This window comes from Eufriesea mexicana, unplaced genomic scaffold (assembly GCF_001483705.2).
Source record: "Eufriesea mexicana isolate 0111107269 unplaced genomic scaffold, ASM148370v2 scaffold2917, whole genome shotgun sequence".
Taxonomy (NCBI): Eukaryota; Metazoa; Arthropoda; class Insecta; order Hymenoptera; family Apidae; genus Eufriesea; species Eufriesea mexicana.
The window spans coordinates 702,096-717,526 of record NW_016910954.1 but is presented as its reverse complement, the minus strand read 5'-3'; the positions used below and the strand labels follow the sequence as shown (position 1 = coordinate 717,526).

At 31.0% G+C, this 15,431-nt stretch overlaps 5 protein-coding genes across 7 annotated transcripts; 3 read left to right on the top strand and 2 right to left on the bottom strand.

The window, feature by feature from the left end:
• Nucleotides 1–1,519: 1,519 nt before the first annotated feature.
• On the top strand, nt 1,520–3,082 carry LOC108550581 (queuine tRNA-ribosyltransferase subunit QTRTD1 homolog). The gene is made up of 6 exons (XM_017904336.1): nt 1,520–1,636; nt 1,693–1,842; nt 1,918–2,382; nt 2,453–2,652; nt 2,713–2,838; nt 2,914–3,082. Exons 1-6 carry the CDS (start codon nt 1,520–1,522, stop codon nt 3,080–3,082), a joined length of 1,227 nt encoding a protein of 408 aa, XP_017759825.1.
• A 104-nt stretch (nt 3,083–3,186) lies between these two features.
• LOC108550584 (Ada2a-containing complex component 1) lies at nt 3,187–5,293 on the bottom strand. 2 transcript variants are annotated; one of them, XM_017904339.1, is made up of 6 exons: nt 5,236–5,293; nt 4,241–4,699; nt 4,007–4,163; nt 3,703–3,944; nt 3,503–3,628; nt 3,187–3,435 (listed from the first exon to the last, which is right to left on the bottom strand). In XM_017904339.1, exons 2-6 carry the CDS (start codon nt 4,628–4,630, stop codon nt 3,187–3,189), a joined length of 1,164 nt encoding a protein of 387 aa, XP_017759828.1. In that variant the 5' UTR covers nt 4,631–4,699; nt 5,236–5,293. The 2 variants fall into 2 exon arrangements, with proteins under 2 accessions (XP_017759828.1, XP_017759829.1); XM_017904340.1 differs by lacking the exon at nt 5,236–5,293 and having other exon boundaries at nt 4,241–4,707.
• A 472-nt stretch (nt 5,294–5,765) lies between these two features.
• Nucleotides 5,766–9,800, top strand: LOC108550583 (b(0,+)-type amino acid transporter 1). The gene is made up of 3 exons (XM_017904338.1): nt 5,766–6,186; nt 8,345–9,643; nt 9,739–9,800. The coding sequence occupies exons 1-3, from the start codon at nt 6,090–6,092 to the stop codon at nt 9,798–9,800; spliced, it is 1,458 nt and encodes a 485-aa protein (XP_017759827.1). The 5' UTR covers nt 5,766–6,089.
• An 871-nt stretch (nt 9,801–10,671) lies between these two features.
• Nucleotides 10,672–12,773, bottom strand: Snx16 (sorting nexin 16). 2 transcript variants are annotated; one of them, XM_017904349.1, is made up of 5 exons: nt 12,703–12,773; nt 11,589–11,892; nt 11,184–11,492; nt 10,977–11,104; nt 10,672–10,892 (listed from the first exon to the last, which is right to left on the bottom strand). In XM_017904349.1, exons 2-5 carry the CDS (start codon nt 11,856–11,858, stop codon nt 10,853–10,855), a joined length of 747 nt encoding a protein of 248 aa, XP_017759838.1. In that variant the 5' UTR covers nt 11,859–11,892; nt 12,703–12,773; the 3' UTR covers nt 10,672–10,852. The 2 variants fall into 2 exon arrangements, with proteins under 2 accessions (XP_017759838.1, XP_017759837.1); XM_017904348.1 differs by lacking the exon at nt 12,703–12,773 and adding an exon at nt 12,239–12,303.
• Nucleotides 12,774–12,791: 18 nt separating this feature from the next.
• Nucleotides 12,792–15,398, top strand: Cog6 (conserved oligomeric Golgi complex subunit 6). The gene is made up of 9 exons (XM_017904347.1): nt 12,792–12,979; nt 13,066–13,340; nt 13,454–13,598; nt 13,666–13,877; nt 13,953–14,176; nt 14,238–14,629; nt 14,702–14,863; nt 14,931–15,092; nt 15,165–15,398. Exons 1-9 carry the CDS (start codon nt 12,902–12,904, stop codon nt 15,396–15,398), a joined length of 1,884 nt encoding a protein of 627 aa, XP_017759836.1. The 5' UTR covers nt 12,792–12,901.
• The last annotated feature ends 33 nt before the right edge of the window (nt 15,399–15,431 follow it).

Genomic DNA, 15,431 nt, shown 5'->3' with positions numbered 1-15,431 from the left:
AAAACCAGTATCAAAAGCCTAATTTCGAAGATCGAATCCTGAAAAGCCAATTGCGCAGCACGATCTGACAGTCACTGACACTTTCGACACTATTTCCCGAAAACGCAAGCTCGAAACCGAAAAAGAATATCCAATCCCGTTAAGGAAAAATTCACTGTACACGGATATGTAAAAGAAAACCGAGTCCAAAAGCCTAATTTTGCAAACTGGAAAGAAAAAAATAAACTGCGTCGAACGATCTGTCGCCGACTTTCACATCCGTCGCTATTTCTCCGAAATAAACTGTCGAAATCGAAAGAAAGCTAGCCTATTAGTTATAAGAAGACCTAATAAACGCTGTGATTAAATCAAATCCATATTTCGAGAATATAAGGGATAATGCATGGGATAACTGTTTGTCACGTTTTCACAACTCATCCATCATTATACAATATTTCGCATATTGGCCGTCTACATTGAAGAAAAATTGCGGAAACTATTAAATTGTCTTTTTCAACCTATGTCAACCAAATATCGCAATGGCTATTGAAATCTTGACTCTACACTCGATGATACATTACTATGCTATTGTATTGGCACTCACGACTCACACTCACACCATTTCATTTCGTAAATGATCACTACATGATTTGCATTATGTAACATGATTTCGTTCCACGTGTGGTATATTACCACCGAACAAATGTTGCACCCAGATGTCTTGATCTTGATAAATTTCTCACAATTCCTTCAACTTGTCCGTGTCCCATTCGTAAATAATACGTCAGTACTGCAAAGGTAACTCACCTTTACACTGTTACGGAATAATAACTAATATTGCGCAATACTGTTCTTCACTATGTATCCTGTGGATTGCTCCAATTAAAACATCAATTTGAGACAAAACTACTTAGCGTAATGTTTCGTGCACACGTTAGAAGCTTTACTTTTACGCGCGAAAATATTCCACTACTTACCGGCATGCTCGACTGGCATCGATGTGAAATGACCTACGGTTGCGTAAGCTACGGGTCTTTGTGGCCGGAATATATGTTTCTGTAACAAAAATAATAAATTAAAAAATGATAATGATAATGATGATAATGGAAATGATATTAATAATACGAAAGAAATTGGTGCCCCATTAAGTTTTTCATCTGTATAATTAATTATTTATTAATATTTTATTTATATAATATTATTAGTTTTTATACAAAAATCCATTTAAAACATTTTTTGAATAAATCAACCAATTTTTAATACTTTATTACCAGTTATTGAAATACCATTATGTAGAAAATCTCTCAAGGAGAGTGAGTCATGGATTTACAAAGGGAGTGCGTATACGAATGCATTGAGTTCAATATCTATAGTACATTTTATCTATGATTGTATACACACTGTATTTGATATGATTATGCACATAGTGCAGATTTTTTTTAAGGTTATCTATTATAAACTTTAATCGCACCCTGCACTTGTAATATATTTATTAAATTAATTTTTTTATGAATTATGGTAAATAATAGTTAAAGCCATCATGAAATTTATTATTCAGTCAAAAAAATGTTGTGTTGCTCGTGTTGGGATATTAACAGAATTTGAAAGAATTCCTGATAGCAAGTTTGAAACTCCACTTGCTCTTGTTTATACAAAGGTAAAATTTACCAATTTGAAATGTAATAGTATGATTTAAAAATCTATTTTTACTAGGGTGGTAGTGTACCACATTTAACTAAGGATGTTTTTAAACTGATTACTACAAATCCACAAGTATTATCTATTTCATTACCTTCCACATATTTAATGTTAGATTCTGTAAAGAATACTAATAATAGTTTTGCAGAATTTGTGGGTATGAAAGTATGTAATACTATTATTATAAATTTTCAAACAATATTAAGCAAAGTTATTAATTTAAGCAAATATTTTGCTTAGGAATACATCAATTTTCTTACACTACATGATCCAGCTTATACTACACCTTCAGGTTTTCAAGTATTTAATTCCACTCCTATATGGACAAGATGTGGAAAGCATCATTTAACACCTAATAAATATATGGATTTAATTGAAGCATTTAAACCAGATATATATGTTGCTTTATGTGATGGAGATACTAATATCAATAGTGGTAAAAAAAGGTTATCAAAAGCTGTGCAACGTAGTATAACGTTTTTTGAAGAATGCCTCACTAAACATTGTTCATCTGAAACACTGAAATCCTCAGAAATATTAGGTGCAATTGAAGGTGGTTATGATAAAGAAGCAAGAACGTTATCAATCAATTATTTGAAAAATAAACCTATAATGGGATATGTGATTGATGGTTTACATAATAATGGACCAGATATAAAGAATATATCAGCTGAAGAGATTAAAGAAGTTGTAGAACATACAATAGTAAGTAAGAAATTCCCTGTTACTATACATATGTGTATTGTATTTTTTTAGTGAATTATATTAATTACAGAATCTTTTACCTACTGAAAAACTTAAAGTATCAATGGGATGTTGGAATCCTCTTACAGTTTTAGACCTTGTTGAATTAGGTGTCGATATATTTGATACATCATATCCCTATATAATTACTGAAAATTTAGAAGCATTGACTTTTCTATGTAATCATCATAGCTGTAATATAGGACATGTAATATCATTTACAGAGGAAAGGTAATGTAAAAGTGAACTTATACTCATTCCTTTATTTTAATAATAAATATTTTTTAGCAGATATGCAGATGACTTCTCTCCAATATGCTCTCATTGTGAATGTTTGACATGCAAAAATCACACCAAAGCATATTTACATCATTTATGTAAAACCAAAGAAATGCTTTTCTCAGTTCTTTTAATGATGTAAGTTCTAATTATGCATTTTGATTTATTTATGAATATTATGTGATAACGTATTTATTAATTTTTTTTTTTCAGACATAATGTTCATCAATATTTAGAATTTTTTAATGCTATTAGAGAGAATATAAAACGTGGTACATTTTATGATTACAAAAAAGAAATTAATCTAAAATTTAAACAAAACAATGTTATTGAAACAGATAAACTTACAGATACACAAAGTGCTAAATCTAAAGTTTTATAACACAATTTAGAAAATTATCAATATTTAATAATAAATTATTTTTACATTATAATTTTATAAGATCATAATAACATTTTACCCATATAAATCTGATAAAATAATAATTATTCAGGTAAAAAATTCGGATCTAAATAATTATAAGAGGAATTACTGAAACTTTGTGGAAAGTAATCTAAATCATAACTTCTATATCGGGGTGGCTTTATAGGAAGTAATCTATGTAATGTGTCATGTATTGGTTTTTCAGCTTCTAATTGTGCTACTGCACAATCACCACATAAATCAATTCCATCTTGACATTCTGTACAATGCCATCTTGTACCTGTTAAAGGATCTTCTTTACAAATTGAACACTGAAACAAAATGTTTTAAAAAGTATTTTAAAAAGTGCATTAAAAAATCGTTGTTACATGTACATACCTTGTATCCAACATGTTTATATGTAGGAGATGAATTTTGTTCTTTCTCAGCTTTCACATGTTTTAATAATTCTATATGTCTCAATTCAGGATTATCATCAATAATACTATTCCCAGCATCATCTTCCTATTAATATATATAACAAGATAAATAATGCTGATTAAATTTATATTAGACTATAACATCGTAACAACACTTACAGATTCCTCTGTAACTGCTTGTTCTTTGGTTTCATCAGGCATTGTGAAAGACATATCTTGGTGAGGAAAGAATGTTGAACGTCTAAATAACGAATAATTATTCCTTTGATGTCTATGACCAATTCCTTTTTTAACATCTAATTTCATTTTAGGACCTCGACCAGGTATAGGTAATCCAGCCCGTAACAGTTTAATAAAGTATTTCTGAACTCTACTAGATACTTGTTTTGGAGTTCTATTGCCTAATTAAAAATTAACACCAATCTATAAGTTAAACAAACAAGCAACATCATTAATAACATACCTAAAGCATTGGCTATTTTGGTCCATCTTCTCATTTCTACATCTTCTGGTGGATATTCAATTAAAAGTTCCTCTAGTCTTCTTTGTTCTTCTACTGTCCATAATTGATTAAAGGTTTCTGGTTTACTCTCATCAAAAGCACGTCCTCTTACTAATATCTAACATTAAGTTATATAAGTATATATAAAATAAAATGTTTTACCAGATAAATGTATATACATGTAATGAAATATACTTTTCCATTCTCTTGTTCCGATTTTGTTTGTATGTGAGGCAAAATATGTCCGTGCCTTGTTTGAGGTCTCATTCGCATATCAGGTGCAGCTATATTATATTGCGTCCAGTCAATATAAGGAAGGTCCACAATTTTTTGTGGTCCTGGTAATTCTGGCAGTTCACCATTTTGTATCTGAGCTACGAAAGATATTGGATCCTTTAGTGCTTTGGAACGAATTGATAAAAGTTTATCCAAATCTTCTATAGCTTGAACACGTTGTGCTTCAAGAATGACAATTGTTTTTAAAAGAGTGGTATAATCTTTATTTCCTTTTAATGCCAAGTGATCAGATTCAAAATAAAATTCACTAGGTTCTTCATCTTCACATCTTTTTTCTTCGTCTTCCATCGCTAATCGATGTTTAACATGTACGACAGGTTATACGCGTGCTCACAGTACCACGTTAACCTTCGTTATCTGCCAAATAAAATAATGTACATTTAAAATAGGATGTCAAATAAAGTCAATGTGTACTTATTTATTCTAATTATTATTTTGTATTTTCAATACAGTATAAATTCGATTTAAAATATTAACAAGTACAAAAATTACGAATGCATTTTTACGATATTATTCACACACGTTCTCAGTTATAAATTCAACACGTGTGGAAGCACCAGTTCAAATACTATACCATGCAAGATTAAATCGATGTTATATATATAATTTATTTATATTTTTCATTACAATTCTATCTTAATTTTATTTTAATATATTTCATTTACATTGTAATTCTTAAAAAATCTTAAAAAGAATATATAAAAGATATATAAAAATAATTTAATATTAAAAAAGTGAAAATATCATAATTAAGATACAAAATTAAAGAAATTAAATGACAGAGTTTTGTATTCGGAGATGATACCACTTCATTTCAAGTACATAATATGCTTACATATGTATATAATATCATTATGCACAATATCGTTCTTGTGTTCTTTTCAAAAACTTACTGTATCTTCGGTCCACGTAAATGTACTTGCGATAAAATTGCATGAGACATAACGTGAAATATTACTAAGCTTAATCATGGGTAAAAGTGCATGGAAATAAGGAGGCCACGTAAAAACGTGAGCCAACGAGATATTATATCCTATCGTTTTACCATTATTTCACGAAAATCGAATGGAATTCGAATTATCTTATCGAATATACCTCTTTATAACAAAACTTCACAATACACTCCAAAATATAACTGATTACCAAAAGGTGACGCACGTACTGTCCGCACACCAATATCCATGAATTCGTAAAGTTTGCGTAAACAGTTCTTTTAACGCTCATTAATCTTGAGGCAGTTATTCATTGGTTGCACAGAAAACACATCGTGTACACACTAATTCGCCACGAAACATACGCTTTTATCTAAGATATTTCTATGCACTCTGATCTTTGTGTTTGCAAGCCCCCCCTAAATTTGTCTCGAGGCAATAGATTGGCTACTGATCGGTAAAGATATCGGTAGATCGCGATGAGGGTCCGGAGCACTCTTATCAGGGGAACCATCATATACGCCTGTAAAAATAAGCGACTAGCTGACCCGTTAACACTTCAGTCTTGTTCTGGACATCTTCCGATAACGTCACACTGTCTTCGATCCGGCTCTAAGACACGAGGAAGCCGATTCGTGTCTTCGTTACACGGATTGAACATAGAGCCGATCGAAGGCGGTCTAAAAGTCAGGCGTGCGGCTCGCGCGATGTATGTTTGAATTCAAAAGGAAAAGAAACGTTCGCTACAGTGCTGGTGAATTGGATAATACGTAGTAATCGGTACTTGTCGTGAGTTTAGTTGAAGCTTGTGCAAAATGGGTCAAGTCGAGGAAAAAGGAAATGAAAGAATTGGGCTAAAACGAGAGCTTGGTCTTTTCAGCGCAGTGAGCATCATCCTGGCTGTTATGATCGGTATGAAAACAATACGAAATTGTGGCACATTGAAATTAATTTTATACAACGCAACGTTTCGAGATTTCGTCGTAGTTACGTCCAATTGAAAATATTAAATAACAAGTGTTTTCTTCCGGTACAACGTAATGCTCGATCCGCGGGGTTAACCGGCGTGATTAATTGATTTTATTCTTTTTCTTTTCTTCTTTCCTTTGTTCTTTGTACGCAATAACAGTTTAATCGGTTTTATTCAATTCATTAATGAACTTTCCAGATAATTGTCGCAGGTCAAAAATGCGTTAAGCATTATCAGCATATGTTCCACTCCATTATGCTTACATAATGACATTTTAATCCTTTTAGTGTGAAATGTTCGAACAATGAACTTTCACGTAAGCGTAGTTTTATCGCTACTCGTTAACTGTCTTTTGTATAATATATTTCCTTGCCTAAACATCTTCATGATTCATAAACATATGCACAAAGAGCATCGAAGTTATCCTATTATAGTTACTAACATCTGACGTGGAACTTATGTAAATAGGGAACACATTTAACACTCGGTTAGCGAGGAAACAATCATTTAATTTAATGCATATATTATGAACGATGGGTGAAAGTATGATTGTATTCGTTCAGATAATAGTAAGTTAATATAGGTAAGTTAAAATACGAGTCGATCTAGACAATGATAACAGAAGTTATCGTAACAATTTAATTATCCGTATATTGAGAAGCGTATAAAATGTATAACACCCTTGTGATCACTTCTGAAGATATTTTGTTCCTTTCATCTGTCAATACTTGATACGATTGATATAGTATCATACAATGTTCAGTGTACATTTCGTAGATAACGTTTCGTCCTAAATTATATTTGCTTATCCATCCGTTTAGATGGTATTAATATCGTAAATCGTAATAAACAACGGTTACAGCGTTTAAAGAACCGAGGGAGTCCAATAAAAATCTGTAGAACCCCCTCAACGTCCGAACATCGTATTTAAGAATAATTAACTGTAATTGCATTATTGTGTGGGCTCGAATAAGCATCGGCTTTATACTTCCAACGATACAGCTTATCTTCTTCAATAGTGATTCAAAGCGCTACCCGCTATTTTCTTACTGTGCTCCTTTGACAAGACAGGGTTGCTTTGTAGCCATTTATTACGTCTATTGGATGTTGAATCCCATTTAATAACTGTACAATTTGATTATACATTATACTATCGAGTTATAGCCATTCTGCTATATTGTACTTTATGTACATATTCCATTCGGCTTAACTTGTTAAATAAATATTAGCAAGTATTTCAAACAGGAATAATGTCAGTTATAAACTTCTACAATCCATAATATTTCTCGAGTTCGTAAATAGAAAGTGTACTTTAGCTCCGATGCTATATCTATAGTATTATAATGTGATCAGATGAAACTTTTCAAACAATATCTAGATTATCCCGGTATAATCCAGTCGGCCTAGCTGATCATGTTGCAACTAAATTATCAGAATGCGGAAGCAAGTGTAAACACTTCTTCTAGATTAATCCTCAATCTTATGTTTGAAGGTTGTTATGTACTTGTTGCATCTCTGCGTGATAAAGAATAAAACCTGACGTAATATTTCGGTAATTATACGCAGAGGTTTGACACGATTACGAATCAAGGGGGTTAATCAAGGTTAATCTCTGACCCACGCGCTCGAGTATCACGAGGCATCCTCCTTAAGTATATTTAACCGATTTTAATCGAACTTTGCAGACTGTAAAATCTATCGGACTTGGTTTTTATCTACAAATCTAAGGTGACTTTTGTCATAACGATTTTATCGACAATATATCTATGCCAAACGGTATTTTTATTATACATCGTTGAAACGTTTAAGGCCTCGATTCGCAGTTTCGAATACCTCGACACTTGTAAGAATAACGATAAAGAGAGACGTATTCGTCCAAGCTAAGACTAGCTACGTTGCTTGCACTCTTCTTCTCTTTTTCTTTCCAAGATATTCATTCTCTTTGTGCAAATTATACACTCAATAATCGAGAAACTGATAAAGGTTACGACGATAAGGATTCATTTTATTTGTTGTCCAAACATTATTTCTACGTTATTTTTACAAATGAGACTAAGTCTGACAATTATTTTTAATCAAGGAAATTATTTTGCCTTCAAGGTTCTGGAATTTTTGTGTCCCCCACCAGTGCTCTCGAGAGATCAGGATCCATCGGATTTTGTCTAATCGTCTGGATTACTTGTGGCTTACTGTCTCTACTAGGGGCTCTCGCGTTCGCCGAATTAAGCACAGTCGTACCACGATCCGGGGCCGAATACGCTTACTTTATCGAAGCTTTTTCACCCTTGCATCAATATGCCGGAGAGATACCAGCTTTTATATGTTCTTGGGTTTACGTGATGCTATTACGGCCAGCGGAAGTGGCGGTAGTTACGTTGACATTCGCTGAATATAGCGTACAACCATTCTCCGAGTATCTAATTGATCTGCCCCAGGAATCAATGTTTAAACTGAAAAAGATCATAGCCATCCTAGCTCTCGGCTTGATCACGTACATCAATTTAACTAGCGTAAAATTGTACGTGAGGGTTCAAAATATATTCACGGTATGCAAAGTAGTCGCATGCATTTTCGTAATTGCTGGTGGAATTTGGTGGCTGTGCACCGGACATACAGAATTATTGGCGAAGCCGTTTCATGGTACCACCGTTTCACCAGGCAATGTGGCGCTAGCTTTCTACAGTGGATTATGGGCTTACGATGGTTGGACCTCCGCTGCAGTTGTTACGGAAGAGATCCAGAAACCAGAAGTTAATATACTTAGGAGTATTCTAATCGCAGTCCCTCTGATTACCGTTTTGTACGTTTCGATGAACCTAATGTATATGGCTGCTTTAACGATGCCCGAAATGGTAAAAGCACCAGCCGTAGCTGTCCTTTGGGCGGAAAAAGTGTTGCCCGCCTGGCTGGGCTTTGTAATACCACTGGGTGTTGCATTATCTACTTTTGGATGCAGTCTTAGCATTCAGTTTGGGGTATCCAGACTTTGTTATGTAGCTGGAAGCGAAGGTCATGTACCCAGAGTTTTTAGCTTTGTACATATTGAAAGAATGACACCTGCTGCAGCAGTGGCGTTTCAAGGATTGCTGACATTATTTTGTCTACTTTTGGGAGACATTATCGCACTTATCGAATTTGCAAGTTTCTTAACGTGGGTATTCTATGGACTTGCGATGTTATCGTTAATAATCATGAGACGTACGAAACCAGATGCACCCAGACCGTACGCAGTGCCAATTGTGATACCTTGGCTAGTATTGGGTGTTTCTATTTTCCTGGCTGTAACACCAATCGTACATGAACCAACACCCAAATATCTATTTGCTTTGTTATTTATTCTTTGCGGCATTGGTATCTATCATATGTACGTGTACAAAAAAGTTAGAAGTACTTTGGCAAGTGAGTATTGCAGAAATATTTTTCAAAGCATTTTTCATATTTTTTATCACGATATGTAGTATATAATAAATTTTTTTCTTTTTTTTTTTTTTTAGCAAAAATCACATACCTAATCCAGGTATTATGTCTCGTCGTTGCTCCAGATAAACAAGACTGATGCAAAATAACGTTTTTTATTTTACATTTTAATTGTACATATTGTAAGAACGTTTTCATTATATGATTTAAGTTGAAGTATATTTAATGCTTTAATGAGAATTTTACATCTCTTAATCATCATCATTATTAAAGACGTAATAATCTTAAATTTTGTGTAATAAATATAAGTAAACGAGGTACAGTGTATTATATAATATTGTATAACATTTTTATTCATTTTACATTTTTTAATTAAAAAAATTCCATATTTCTATAAAATATTGTAATTAGTTCAAATGTATAACAAATTTTTATATTTGTGCAGTATTGTAAAATATTTTATAATGCAATTACAGAGATATAATAAATATTGACTATAGTATAGAATTTAACATATAATAAGTATAAAATATAATTAACAGAAGAGTCAAATATTTATTATATCTTTACATAAATATACTTTAATATCACGATATTGTAATATCAAATTCATCCATAATATTGATATTTCAATATTATGATAACAATAAATATTATGAATGTCAATTATAAATCTAGAAACATATTGCTTATATTATGTAAAATACTAGAAAATATATAGAACTTTTTAAAATACCAAAGATCAATGTACTTTGGCATGTATTTATAGTAAATTTGTAATAACATTTACAGTTAGTTTATTTGTCAACTTTATGCTTTGACTTTATATAATATAAAATTATATATATATTACAACAGTAAGGCACCTTTGTAAGGTTTCTTAAAATTACGATGTAAGTTTAATGCTATGAAAGCTCAGTGTACTTATTATGTTAAGGAATCTTATACATATCACTTCATGTAAAAATTAAGTTATTTTGTATAGATCAATAGAACAAAACGTACGTAATTGAACGCATAAAATATACTAAATACATCTTTAACAGACTTCTAATGTAACAAAATTATATTTATACTGTAGAAATTTATACAAAAACACAGTACAATTGAAGTTGCCTATTTATACCAGTCTCTGTATAATAACATAGCTTATTAATATCAACTTAAAAGATTGCAGCTCATAAGGAGCTGTTACTGAGATGCACCGCATTTGGGACAGGTTTGTCTTTCACTGAAACATTTATTTAATACTTTAACAATATAATGTTTATTACAAATATTGTTAATTTACGGTATATTTAATTATATTATTTACCTTAGTATTTGATGGAGTTTTTTTCGAAATTCATTACATAAAGCTGTTTCAGCTGCAACTGCAGCATCTCGTTCTCTTAATTGCTGTCTTAAGTGATATATAGTATCTTCTAATGCTTCAAAAATTGCCTGTAAAAAATAAAATAATTTATTAATTTCATTCATTTATGAAATGAAAAAATGAAAAAATTGTATAGGTGGTGCTTACTCTAGATTCTTCTGCTGTATCAGATAAAGCAGGAGGTTCATCTAAACAGAAAAATTCTCTGACACATGCAGTTCCTATAAGAAGAGGACTGCTTAATATTCCATTAACAAATGCTTGCAGACCACGTATTCTTTCTTCCAAAAAGCTTGGAGCAAAATTATCACCAAGCCATTTTTTCCTTGGCAAAGTTAGTTGTGAAATTGGAATCTTCTGCCTTCTTAACTGTGATAATAAACGAACAAAATCTGTGTATCTTCTAAATACAAACCAACAGTCTCCATTTTTTAATTCTACTCGTAATTTATAAACCTAAAAAATAACATGTTGCTGTATACTATTGTACAATTGCTGTATATGAAAAAAGTGATATATAACTACAAAAAATAAAGTTTAAATTTAACTAACTGTAAACCTAGCTCTTTCTTCCATAACTTCATATCCAACAATTGGTATTCTCAGATCATCACTAGTTAATGGAGGGTGTAAAATATCTGAATTTGCATTATCATTATTTGGATAATTGAACCGTTGTACAGTAAATGAATTTGAATGGCCAGATCCATCAGAGTCTGGACTGTCCAATACTCTTACAGTGCCTGATTGAGAACCCCTTGCTTTACTAATTGCAAGTGTAACTTCACTAATACATCCCACACCAGATTCTGACGTGGACATTTTACCACCAATAAACTAAATGAAACCATGCATACTTAAAAAAAAATTGAAATCAAATTATTATAAAAGCACACAATAAAATAATGTCCATTATGGACTACATAATAAGTATTATTTATTTAATAGCATATAATAGTTCAATGATACAGTGTATAAAAAAATAAGATATACTTATATACATAAAGACATATTAATTATTAAAACATATAAGCTACTTCATAAGTACAACAAAAAACAAAAAAGAAACTGTGAAGAAAACAATGCAAATAATATTTTATAATAATTCAATATCATGATAACATGCTAATTGTGAAAAATCCAGCTTAAAATCTTAATAGTGAAATTATAATACTACTTGTTAACTAAAGGAAAACACTAACCTCAATATGAATGAACAAATATATTGTGTTATTTTATAACTTTTTTGTATCTAAACTACGTTTACAATGTAAAATCATAATTCGTAAATTTTTTATTTCACTAAAAATTTACATATTTTATAAATGTAAATTCATTTAATAAATAGGAAAGCTTGAAACTGACATGACATATTGAGAGTTTGCAAATATACCCTCTCCGCGAAATTGGAGTAACTTAGATGGTAAACTAAAATGGTAACATAGATATGTATCAGAATTTCTAATTTGCCGCCGACCAGCAAATATTTAAAACTTTGTAAACATTAATACCTAACTAAGAAGACGGAGAAATACATAAACCTACTGTATTTTCAATTTAATATGGATTTCATCTTATTAGTAGAGTTTTAATATTTTTTATTCTGCTACGATAATTAAAAGAATATTACTTTCATTAAATAATTCAAAAAATACAATTTTCAAACCTTAATTTCTTTGAAAGTTGCCAGCATTTTTATGTCACATTCAAGAGCTCAGATTGCTATTAAAATTGCATACGTGATTGAGTACGTGTTCTATAAGCTTTATATGCGTCGCTATGCGTGTACCATTGCTACGTGACATTTCTGAAATAGATAGGTTATATGTCCAATGAATTTGAGTGTAAAAAAATAAGAACCTAAAATGAGTGAAAAAAATACTAACACTACTCTAGTACGAAGAGTTAATAAATTGCTTGAATCAAGAGTAGAGCACGACAAGGTATTTATGTTATACTTTGTCGTAATTGTCAGTATTTGCATTTAATAGAAAATAAATATTTCATTTAAAATGTTTTTACTTTTTAGGATACATTGGAAGCCTTAAAAGAATTATCCACATTTTTTACAGAAAATACACTGAATTCTCGTAGAAATTTGCGCAGTAAAATAGAGAGAAGAAGTCTTGCAATAAATGAAGAATTTTTATCTGCATTTAGAGAAGTAAAATCTTCTTTAGATAACATATATCAAGATGTGTTAGCTATGAATACTGCAGTTCAATGTATGACAAATCGCTTACAAGTTACAAAGACACAAACATCACAGCTTATTGATCAGACTGCAAAGCTTCAAAATAAAAGGTAAATTTTTATTTACTTTGAAAGTGTGGTTGAAAATGGGTTAATAAAAATGGGTTATTAAAAATAAATTAATCTTTATCTTAAAAAAATCTAAAATATTTTTCATTTTTTAGTCTAACTTTATCTATGCAACAGGAAGTTGCAAATGCATTTATTAAAAATTTCCAATTGACTGCATCTGAGCAAAGTATTTTATATAGTTCTAGTAGGGAATCACCTATTACAGAAGAATTTTTTTCTGTTGTTAATCGTGTTCAGGTATAGTAATGTAAAGAAAAAAGTGAGTCACAGATGTGTTATTGATAACAACTATCTTAAATTATAGGAAATTCATAGCAGTTGTAGAGTATTAATGCAATCAGGACATCAAACATTAGGACTAGATATTATGCAAAGAATGACTTTGCTGCAAGAGGCAGCTCTTGAAAGATTATATAGATGGACACAAAATCAATGTAAACATATTGAAAATGAACGATTAGCACCATTATTAATTAAAGCAATGAATAAATTACAAGACAGACCAATTTTATTTAAGTATGTATTTAAAATCTAAGAAACAACATAATTTATATCTGTGATTTAATCTGTGTTTATTTATATTCTTTTTAGATACATTTTAGATGAATATTGTGCAGCTAGAAAAACTGCTTTAGTGACATCTTTTATGGATGCTTTAACATTGGGAGAAAGATACGGTAGTACACCTAATCCTATTGAAATGCATGCAAATGATCCCAAGAGATATGTTGGTGACATGCTTGCTTGGCTTCATCAGATTCTTCCTGTTGAAAAGGAAAATATTCTAACTTTAGTAAAAGGCTGTGATAAAGCAGGTAAAAACTAAATGATTACTTTCTTATCTTCATTTTTCTTAACTTTTATTCTATATTTTAGATGTATCAGACCAAATTAAACATTCTTTAAGTAATATCACAGAAGGACTTTGTCATCCTTTGAAATCAGGAATAGAAAACGTTATATCTGTAGATGCACCAGCAACAACATTGTATTCTATTACTACACTTCTTAGATTTTATCAAATGATAATTCAACACGTAGTACCAGGCAGTACCTTAGATTCAACATTAACAGATTTATTAACACTAAGCGAAAAAAGTTTTCTAAGTAGACTTCAAAAGGAAACGCGTATTGCACTTGGTGAACGTGCAGAACCACCAGGAAATGATTTAGTACCTGCTCCATCTGTCTCCAGACTACTGTCACTTCTTAATGAAATTCTTTCTGTAGCAAGTATCACAGAAGATAGAGAAAAAGATATGTTACAGGTTTGTGTTGCATTAATATTTAATTACTGTACAATATTAGAACATTAAATGTATGTACCAAATATTTGTTAGATCGTATCATGCATTATTGATCCATTGCTGCAAGAAGTTAATGAAACAGCATCAAGATTACCTACAGTGGACATGGCTGTATATCTTTTAAATTGTATGCATCAAATACAATCTACTTTAGCACTGTATGAATACATGGATCAGAGGTTAGAAAGATTGCAGGTAATTTATTTGTTTAAATTTAAAGTTTCTTGATATATTTCACTAATAATAAAAGAATATTTTTTAGGCACAGTCTGATGCACAAATTGACACTCTTACATCAGAACAAGCCAGTTCGTTAGTGGCACATTTAAATCTTGGTTCAATTTACACTATTTTGCAAGGTCACGAACAAGGTCCATTGTCTTCTATTCCTGGGATGGATTCTTTAAGTGTAAAAGAATTTACAGTATGTAATCATTACTTTATTATTTAGCAAAGCAGTATATAAATTTTATTCAAAGTTTTTAATGTGTTGTAGAACAAATTAGAAGCGTTTTTAGTTATGCCAGATGTATTGTTATTACCACAAATAAGTTTATTACAAAGTAGTAATCATCGGTCAGCAACACAAAATCGCTCCTTTGAAGTAATTGGAGCTATTTATAAACAATTGTACGAAGCTTGTCATGACCCAAAAAATTTATATCAAAATCCAAACAGTCTGTTTTCAAGAACACCTGAGGATCTTCTACAAACGTTAATTTCAGTTTAAATGTACATTCGAGGAACATGTTTTAAGCATAAT